Source organism: Branchiostoma floridae, chromosome 7 (genome assembly GCF_000003815.2).
Source record: "Branchiostoma floridae strain S238N-H82 chromosome 7, Bfl_VNyyK, whole genome shotgun sequence".
Classification (NCBI taxonomy): domain Eukaryota; kingdom Metazoa; phylum Chordata; class Leptocardii; order Amphioxiformes; family Branchiostomatidae; genus Branchiostoma; species Branchiostoma floridae.
Genome location: NC_049985.1, coordinates 7,622,235 through 7,632,408, shown reverse-complemented (window position 1 = coordinate 7,632,408; position 10,174 = coordinate 7,622,235). Strand labels below are relative to the sequence as shown.

The following is a 10,174-nucleotide window of genomic DNA, read 5'->3' as shown; positions in this document are numbered from 1 at the left end:
GACCAGATAGGGTATCATACACTTAACTTACCTGTACATACCCTCCGTGGTCTATATGCAAAGGAAAGACACGTTACTTGCCTGTATAATGCCCTATCTGGTCTATAGGCAAAGGAAAGTTGCTTTACTCACCTGTATAATACCTATCTGGTCTATAGGCAAAGGAAAGACGCATTACTCACCTGTTTAATGGCCTATCTGGTCTATAGGCAAAGGAAAGTTGCTTTACTCACCTGTAAAATACCCTATCTGGTCTATAGGCAAAGGAGAGACACCTTACTTACCTGTATAATGCCCTATCTGGTCTATAGGCAAAGGAAAGACATCTAACTTCCCTGAATAATGCCCTATCTGGTCTATAGGCAAAGGAAAGACACCTTATTCACCTGTATAATACCCTATCTGGTCTATAGGCAAAGGAAAGTTGCTTTACTCACCTGTATAATACCTATCTGGTCTATAGGCAAAGGAAAGACGCATTACTCACCTGTATAATGGCCTATATGGTCTATAGGCAAAGGAAAGTTGCTTTACTCACCTGTATATGTATAATACCTATCTGGTCTGTAGGCAAAGGAAAGACACCTAACTTACCTGTATAATGTCCTATCTGGTCTATAGGCAAAGGAAAGACACCTTACTCACCTGTATAATGGCCTATCTGGTATATAGGCAAAGGAAAGTTGCTTTACTCACCTGTATAATACCATAACTGGTCTATAGGCAAAGGAAAGACACCTTACTTACCTGTATCATGCCCTATCTGGTCTATAGGCAAAGGAAAGACGCCTTACTCACCTGTATAATGCCCTATCTGGTCTATAGGCAAAGGAAAGACACCTTACTTATCTGTATAATGCCCTATCTGGTATATAGGCGAAGGAAAGACACCTAACTTACCTGTATAATGGCCTATCTGGTCTATAGGCAAAGGAAAGCTGCTTTACTCACCCTATCTGGTCTATATGCAAAGGAAATACACCTTACTCACCTGTGCGGTGTCTTACCTGGTCTGTAATCAAAGGAAACACACGTTACTCACCTGTATGGTGTCTTACATGGTCTGTAATCAAAGGAAATACATGTTACTCACCTGTACGGTGTCTTACCTGGTCTGCTATAAAAGGAAACACACCTTACTTACCTGTATGGTGTCTTACCTGGCATGTTATAAAAGGAAACACACCTTACTCACATGTACGGTGTCTTACCTGGTCTGCTATAAAAGAAAACACACCTTACTTACCTGTACGGTGTCTTACCTGGTCTGCTATAAAAGGAAACACACCTTACTTACCTGTATGGTGTATTACCTGGCCTGTTATAAAAGGAAATACACGTTACTCACCTGTATGGTGTCTAACCTGCTCTATAATCAAAGGAAATACACTTTACTCACCTGTTTGGTGTCTTACCTGGTCTGTAATCAAAGGAAATACATGTTACTCACCTGTACGGTGTCTTACCTGGTCTGCTATAAAAGAAAATACACCTTACTTACCTGTACGGTGTCTTACCTGGTCTGCTATAAAAGGAAACACATGTTACTCACCTGTACGGTGTCTTACCTGGTCTGCTATAAAAGAAAACACGCCTTACTTACCTGTACGGCGTCTTACCTGGCCTGTTATAAAAGAAACACACCTTACTTACCTGTATTGTTGTCATTTATTAAGAAGAGAAAAACAATTTGTTTGTCAATGTTAATAAATGTACATTTTACAATTGAAATTTTCTACGTCATAACTAAATGTTATAAAACATTTCCTTTCTGTACTCAGAAGAGGAGCCCGCTCATGCCATGTTCCAACATTTTATTAGACTATTAATAGCATGTGGTTCCATTTTTCTGCTCACAAATAATGCAATTAATATTGTTTATGTCTCAACCCCTTCCAATACTTTAAAAATATTTAGGAAGTGAAATGAAATACATTTTTGTATTTGAAATAAGTTTGTGCACACTGTAACAGATACTCATCTAATCAAATCCTCATTTTAGCAATGTTTCTGTGATAAATAAAGATAAGAAAAGTCCAGTTTGGTGAAGAGTTATTATTATAATGTAAATAGTATTGTTAATAATGAATAGCTATGTTTTTCTAGTATTGGTTACCTGCCCCTAGTCAGGTTTATAACACTAATGTGTCTGAGCCTTTTGTACATTAATTGGGCACTGAGGAGAATCAATATCCATATTTGCACTAAGTTCCTCAAACCTGGGTAATTATAGCACAGAAAAAAGGACCACATTGTAAATATCAGTCAGATGATAGCACTATGAATTGAAAATCTTGTTTAGAATTCACTCTAAAATGGTTGTATGATAAGCTATGCTACAACAGTCCCTCCCGCGATACTTATAGAACAGTCCCGCAAGGAGGTCACATGACTAGTGCCCGCCATTTTGAATTGCCATTGTTAATGTATGGCAGTATCGGCGGCGTACGTTTTGACCAAAAACAGGGACTTAAAATGCTTGTAAAGCACGGAAACTCCGTACACATCAATGGGACACCATCTTGAACATGTTTGTGGCGGTAGGTTTAGGTGTCGTTGCGCGACGGCTGATATTTTTGTGGATATAGTGGGCATTCGCTAAAAAGACATTTTTCTGGGCGTTCGCTAAAAAGACCATCGAGAATCGAAAACTTTGATTTATGTCACTTCGGGTCGATGGATTGACTTGAAACTCAGGATTAATACATGGGAGCACAACGTGGACATATTCCAAGTAAAAAAAATGAGATTCGTGCAGCGCGGACTTGTCTAGAGTGGGCGTTTGTGGGCATTCGCTAAAAAGACCATGCGGGCCGGGCGCCATTGGCAAACAAGCATGTTGGAAACTGTCAGCGTCAATTATCTTCACCGCTCAAGGAACATAATTGAGTACAATTGTATTGATGTAAAGACGAGCTACTCGTTCACCTTCTGGCTGTGACGTCCAGGCGCTGAAGAACAAGCTGGACACAGTTACTGCTGTATGTGATCAGCTGTCACACCAGTGTTGTTGTCACTACTCTACCTTCCAGATGAGGTGGAAGGCCACAAGCCATGCCCTTTGACCTCTTGTTAGGAGCAAGGCACAGAGTCCGAGCCTGGGTACCATCCGGAAAGTAGTTCGCATCGGCGTTCATTATATACTATATACAGTCGCTTCTAGCTCTGACATTTATCATTATATATATATATATATATATATATATATATATATATATCGCTTCTCTGCTGATAGAAGAAGCCAACATAGGAGCGAACTACTATCCGGATGGTACCCAGGCTAGCAGAGTCCGTCATGAGTCGATGGAATTCGGATAATCACTGTCACAATTAAAGGCTCAGGGATGATAAAGAAACTAGCTGGCAAAGGAATGTGGCTGGTGATTCCCTACATATCAAATTACCACAGGTTTTAAACGTAACCTGGATAGATATGCAGTGGGTCGATTATTAGTATATTACAAAAGAGATACAAATTTTCCTAGTCAGTGGAAAGTCCAGGAATTAACGTTGCTAGGAACTAAGGAAGTGACGAACGTACGTTGGATAAGGTACAGGGTATTATATATAAGATAGATGATCTGGGCGGTTCTTGAGAGATGGGGAAATTTGAACCCCCTTGGATTGTAAGGTAATCTTCGGCCTGTGAGTCATGTAATAACATATAGATCTATCCATTGTTAGATTCAAACTATCCAAACAGGTCACCTGAGGTGAACTTATATTCAAATATTTGGCATGTCAGAATCATATACGTTTAAATCCTTTGGTCATGTGAAGATGTATATAACGAAAACTGCTCCACTGTAAGAATTAGAACACATGAAAATAATGTAAACGTTTCAAGTTGCAATGAGAAACATTATATACATGTACGTGTGTGAGCAATGCATGCAGTGAAATATATTATAACATTATAATTCAGTCACAGTATTCATATTACTGGCACCGCTTGTGTGTAGAGCGCTTTCATATACACTACTATACAATCCATTTCATTCATATCATTTATATACGAGCCAAACCTAATACAAACACACCATTAAGCGTGTTAGCCTATATATTCAAATTGTACTGGCCATGATCCAAGAAACGCTTGTCGCAATATGACTAGATAGACTAATATTGACGAAATTTGAAATATTGAATATCACAATACTGTATTAGATATTCAATGTCATGATTAATGCATCGCTCGTCTGTGTTCTTCAACAAGAAACAAAGAAAGTGAATTTCTTCGGTATCCTCGAGGTCAAGAAACCTGGATTTCTGCAAGTCCTTTCTGAGTTTTTGGCATCGTCTGGAGCTCTGTAGCGAGTGCCCCTTTATTTTCAGGAGGCACACTACTGTTTTCCTTAGTTGACTGTTCTCTGTCTGGCTTTTCCGTCTCAGATTCCATCTTAGAATAGCAGGCGAAGACAAGAAATTTCATGACCAGATACTCGAAGAACTCGAACAAGGTGATGACGCTCACACCGATGAAGAAACCGAGCTGTCCACCTACGTCACCTGTAGGAAAGGTCAAAGTGCAAAGGTCAATGTCAAGGCAAGGAACGCCATAGTAAACCATTCAGGTCTTGCGACTGCAAACCTGGAATTGAATTCCCAAGATTTTATTGTTTGCTGGATTCATCTTTGTCAGAAGTTAAAGATATCTGAGGTTAACAAATTTATTACAATTTTCAGGATTTCAGTAAAATTTATAATGGTAAAGAAGAAGTGATAAATCTTACATTTTCATTTGGGAAAGAAGAAGAACTGACTTCTGATAATTGCCCAGGTCGCACAATTAAGATACTCACTGATCAGTCCAGACTGGGTGACTGCTTTAAACTGTTCTAACGTGGTGCTCCTCAGTTCATGGTAGTACACGTCAAGAAGAACGATGTTTACGCTGGGGAAAGTTAGGCAGTTATGAGAAGATACAAGTTACAATCCTCAACATGGAGTAGGACGAAATGATCAGCTGCTAGTGTATATCCCCCTCTCCAAAAAGTGCTTTTGACAAAAGCTGCCATTACAGCACTTCGCGGTACAGATACAATTTTTATATTACAATATTATTCTAATTTTCTGACCACAGTCGAAGTGTACTATTAAGGCAATACAAGGTGTCACCACCATGCAGGTATGAATACCGAAAGAAAGGACGAACAGACACATTCATGCAAGTAGATTTCCAGCTACTTGCGCTGAAATGAAAGAAAAACATATTGTCCTGTCTTACCTACTATACCCTCTGCTGACATTGAAAACTGTCTCTAAATACGAGGCGGCTTGTGGTGAAGGGTACCCTGCGTACGAGACTGTGGTGTGGTAGGATGTGTGTTCACACGGCACCGTGCAGCCACAGGCGTCAAACTCGTTATTCTCCTGCAGAAAGGTGGCTGGAATACATGCAGAAAGATACTGAACGTTATTACCAAGGAGGTTATATCAAGTTTGTTATTACCTTATGCCGTTTGTTTGTTTGTTTGCGTACAGCATAACTCGAGAAACTGTGAATGGATCCACTGGTATTTGGTAGGGGATAGGGGCTGAGAAAACGAAGGCCAAGATCGATAATGGCCCTTGGTGGCTTTTTAATGTACTGCAGCGGAACTTCTGGTCTTCATATCTACTTTACCTGTTCACAAAACATTTAAGATAGATATCTGGTAGCTGGACGTTTCGTTTTTCTAGAACAGAAGTTCAAAACGGAACTTATATTTTCCACTTTGACAATATTACGATATCTGTTTGACGTCCATGTTTATGATGACACTACTACAATATCTTATTGTTATCGTAACTCACCGTAGACATTATTCAGCGTACGTACAGAAATCTGTGCACAACTTACCTAACGTTGGTAAAACGCACGAGCTGAGGTTCAGTGGTGAACAATAGTCTAAGGTACCTGGAGGGTGAAATGTGTGTCAACAATTTATCGAGAAAAGACAATGAAAGATTCATAAAAGTATCTCTAAATCATCGCTTATGTTACCCAGAGTGTCATCCTAGTTAGTTTACCAGGGCTTACATACTCTAGCCAGAGTGTCATCCTCCATAGTAACAACTGACACAATCTTTTCGCTTACAATGCATAGTTAGCAAGCAAAAACATTGTGCTTGGTTATAGTATTACCAATTATGTCATACCTGTGACGCGAAAACGTTCGATACCGGTACGGTGTTCCGGACCGGGTGATAACTTTCCGCATGGCACGGGCTCTACTCTAAGTTGTATCACACGGGCTCCATTCGAATGAATCGAACTGTTTCGAGCGGGACGAGTGGGGCACCGTCGAAAATTCGAATACCTGATTCGGACGTTGGAACATTACTGTTGTAACACTTTATGACACGTAGAACTATGTAGTCATACTCTCCCCTCCTGGACTACATATTCATGTTGATGAGGGGAGAGTATGCAACCCAAACTAGGCTGATACGCTTATGTCTTTCGCCAAGGAGAAAAGTGAATGACATATGAATATAAGCTGGAATTACAGGACGCTTCATCACATATATATCAAACAATTTCAAGACATCACCTGGATAATACATAGGTCTACAGCCGCACGACTCCACAAGTTTCGCGCGGCACTCCAGCAGGCAGCCCGGCAGGGTGTAGGTGTCGTAGTAATCCAGGTAGTTCTGACCTTTCTTTGGGTCACACTGGCCCCAGGGGGACGGCTCGTTCTTGTACTGAAAAAAAAAGGAAAATACACTTAAGGTGAAGATGAGTATACTGTGCTGTTCATGGCTCTTCTACAAAGCATACAAATAAACGAGGGCGCCATTTTGAAACCTCCTTCCGACCAACTTGACTCATTGCAACATATCTTCAGTGCAAAGTTACAACAAGAGTTCGGAGACCTCATATCTCAATGAAATGGTCTGATCATGTAAATGATTTCCACATTTACATAATCTATGCTTGCTTATGTATGCATTTAGATAACTTACACTGGTCACAATGTTGATTGTGCAATCATTTACCATTTAGAAGAATAATAGCACTTTTACATTAATAATGCAAATTAGGGATGTGTTTGCATAATTGATATCTGTTAATGTACCACCAGCCACAAACTACATAAATGAAAGGTATTTAAGTCCTACAATGTCAAACACTACAAATGTAGATTTCCCTCATTCGTTATGCAAATTAAGTGCCAGTTTGCATAACTTGCACTTGATGATGTACATCTCTGTGTAAGCTACCTACATACCAAATATCATCTAAATTTGTCGTTCCCTTGTCAAGGTATCCTCCTAAGAAGATTTTGAGAAAAACGCCGCTGCAGTTCCAGAGCAACCTGCTAGGGGACCCAAACATATACCACATATTTCTTACGTCACAAGCTATCTGCCACCAAAAAATCAAGACCCTAGCACATCCAGGTCAAAAGATGCAAAAAACTGAATTTCTGCTGCGGTACCAAGGTCGCATACTAGGGGGGCCAAAATTGACCTTGACCTTTGTCTTTCCAACACCTACCCACATACCAAATATCATGGCAATACACGACGAGGTTCTTGAGTTATGCTGACCACAAATATCCGGAAACACAAACACACAGACACACAGACGCAAGTATACAAAAGTAACGGGTTCCGCACTGGTGTCCCAGTGCTGAATCAATGGGTCGAATCGGCCTCAGCACTGGTTTTCCAGTGCTGAAGAAACGTCAGCAATGGTTTTCCAGTGCTGAGCGGCCTTGTTGCTGTGCTGAATCTCCCTCAGCACTGGAATTCCAGTGCTGAACCCAATGCGAGCACTGGATTTCCAGTGTTGAACTTCTCCGAGCACTGGTTTTCCAGTGCTGAACTGCCGTCAGCACTCGGGTACCAGTGCTGAACTCGCGGGTTACCCAGTGCTGAAACCGCCGTCAGCACTGGAACCGAGTGCTGATATACAAAAGTAACGGGTTGAACCGTTCCGCACTGGATTTACCAGTGCTCGGGAACTTTTCAGCACTGGAACACCAGTGCTGTAAAAACTTCAGCTCTGGGCTTCCAGTGCTGACGGTTATAAAGCACTGGAACGTTCCAGTGCTGAACGTAATATTCGTGTAGCATGCGCCCGTACGGCTGTCTGAGTAATTTCCTTTAGACTTAGATATATCTATGTCTTTTTAGTCAGAGGTAGATAACTCATAGTACTCTATCTGTGTGGTAAAGAGATCGCTTGTTTTTTTTTACAAAGAATAGGTAGTTACAGGTGGACGACACATTCTGCTTGTGCGGCAAAGTAGCATAATTTAAAAAACAATAGGTAGTCAGAGGTAGACAACTCATAGGTGCTCTATATGTGTGGTAAAGAGATCGCTTGTTTTTTGGCGACGCCTCAGGGGCGGAGGCATTTTCTACAGTATTACGATCGCTTTGAAGGAATTTAGAAAATTCCACGAATGCATTCCCTTGGGAATTGATTTTTGGCTAAACCGTAGGGGTGTCGTCCATACACTGGCAATTGAGGACTATTCTAGCTGTTATTTTTCTTTGCTAAGGCATTCTTTGTTTTCAGGATTAATGATTTAAGGGAACGGTCTTTTTACATAGCCGGGAATGACTACGCTCCTTGCATATCATAAGCCGCACACACAGATTATTACGATGTTTTGCATGCTTTATGAATTTGCAATGAAGACCAATATGTCCCAGCTTTTTGCCGTTATGTCTCTATAAGCCTGCGCTTTTTACAATATGGAATGAAATGCTGTCAAGTGGTTAATAAATCGTTCGGAGTAATAGAGAGCCTGATTTTTAGTGGTAGGAAAATAAGATGTTTTAAAGAAGACAAGACCAATTAATGTAGCACAACTTTTGCCAACATCTTTTGAGTTTTGCTTTTACAAGGTGGGATGATATGCTTTCACGAGGTCAAAGAAATAATGAAGACCAATGTGTCACAGATTTTTGTCGATATCTTTTTATGAAATATGAAATGATGTGCTTTCAGGTGGTTGTCGTTTGGAATTGAAGCTGGTGTGTTACGCCGAAGGGCGGTTATACCGGCTATATAGATACAGATTACGTAAAGCCTGATTTTGAAAAATTAATATGTCACAAGTTTCAAACAAGCCATGAAACCAATGGGTTTCAAGTTGTTTAGATTCTGCTTTGAAGACTAGCACAGCTATAATAAAGGAAGGACGCAGAGACAAGGTTTTCCGTACACTGGGCACGGGAGACTGTTAAGGTGGTTTGACGTTACTATATACTAGTAATGCTGACCTCGCTAACCTCGGTCTTAGCTGAGGATCTTTATTTCTCTTCTGATCTTTACTCTCTGACTATCTGTCATACAAATACATTATATCTCGTGGTCACATTTTGGCGTATCAAACAGACAGGTCTTGTCAAACCACAAAACAACGGTTATTTCATCTACGGTCCATTCATATACATGTAAAATCAACTACTACAATGTATACACTAAAATACATATTCGTGATATAAACAGTCAGTCAATCCGTGAATTCTATAACTGGTGTCATGTCAGGTTTTCTGTACATGGACAAGTATGATCACAACTATCGGCTGTACGTCTTGGCTCTGCTACTGGCCTCTACTTCCCTCATAGTGCCTTCCTTCTGTCGATGGCGCTGTTCTGGATGTTGTGTGGCTCCCTTCTGTTAAGAATGTTCAAGCCGCACAAACGTATATTCTGGCTCTTCTCAGCGATGGCCACTTTTCGTGAAGGGACTCGACCTACTTCCCTTGTGGCGGTAAGAGTCTCTATGTTGGGTGTGGTGGGAATGTGTCGTTCTGATGGACATAATATATGTCTGTCAGGAACACCTCGTCGTCGTCGCTCTTGTCCGGTAGGTTGGCCTGTGCGTTAGATCACGAGAGAACACAGTATTACCCGTTTTATATACTATAATAATAGTGATGCTAGCAATAATGGATTATTGTAAAGTCACCCTCATAAATTTGCTACTATCGCTGCACGTCTGTTGGTGTTCTACATGGACTAAGTCACCACATGGATGGTCGTCACAGTTAGCTAATGTTCATCTCAGGAGCTGCTGTACGTAGGGAGAACGCACGCAAAGAACAAAGGTTAAAATTGAAGTACAAGAACAATTCTCTTCTCTTTCTTGTCAATTCGTAGCAACCAGAAAACACGGAGAAATTGGAACTTCGGCATTCATGAGTCAGGTAAGCCTATCTATGCCTT

General features: G+C 40.7%; 2 protein-coding genes and 1 long non-coding RNA gene across 6 annotated transcripts in view; all 3 read right to left on the bottom strand.

The window, feature by feature from the left end:
* LOC118419160 (acid-sensing ion channel 5-like) overlaps nucleotides 1–3,124 on the bottom strand; it is a 24,954-nt gene extending 21,830 nt beyond the window's left edge. Inside the window, exon 1 of one of the 4 annotated variants that reach the window (XM_035825478.1) lies at nucleotides 2,929–3,124. The gene's annotated coding sequence lies outside the window, so the exon portion shown is untranslated. The remainder of the gene's footprint in view (nucleotides 1–2,928) is intronic. The other 3 variants (XM_035825477.1, XM_035825476.1, XM_035825472.1) reach the window with 3 other exon arrangements.
* A 710-nt stretch (nucleotides 3,125–3,834) lies between these two features.
* The window catches only part of LOC118419162 (acid-sensing ion channel 5-like), an 18,014-nt gene continuing 11,674 nt past the window's right edge, over nucleotides 3,835–10,174 (bottom strand). Inside the window, exons 7-11 of the mRNA XM_035825479.1 lie at nucleotides 6,537–6,690; nucleotides 5,843–5,899; nucleotides 5,228–5,387; nucleotides 4,803–4,894; nucleotides 3,835–4,509 (exon numbers count right to left, since the gene is read on the bottom strand). Coding sequence (XP_035681372.1) covers nucleotides 4,253–4,509; nucleotides 4,803–4,894; nucleotides 5,228–5,387; nucleotides 5,843–5,899; nucleotides 6,537–6,690 — 720 coding nt within the window. The 3' untranslated portion in view covers nucleotides 3,835–4,252. The remainder of the gene's footprint in view (nucleotides 4,510–4,802; nucleotides 4,895–5,227; nucleotides 5,388–5,842; nucleotides 5,900–6,536; nucleotides 6,691–10,174) is intronic.
* Nucleotides 9,153–10,174, bottom strand: part of LOC118419163 — a 3,944-nt gene continuing 2,922 nt past the window's right edge. The window contains exon 3 of the long non-coding RNA XR_004831601.1: nucleotides 9,153–9,825. This is a non-coding gene — a long non-coding RNA (uncharacterized LOC118419163). The remainder of the gene's footprint in view (nucleotides 9,826–10,174) is intronic.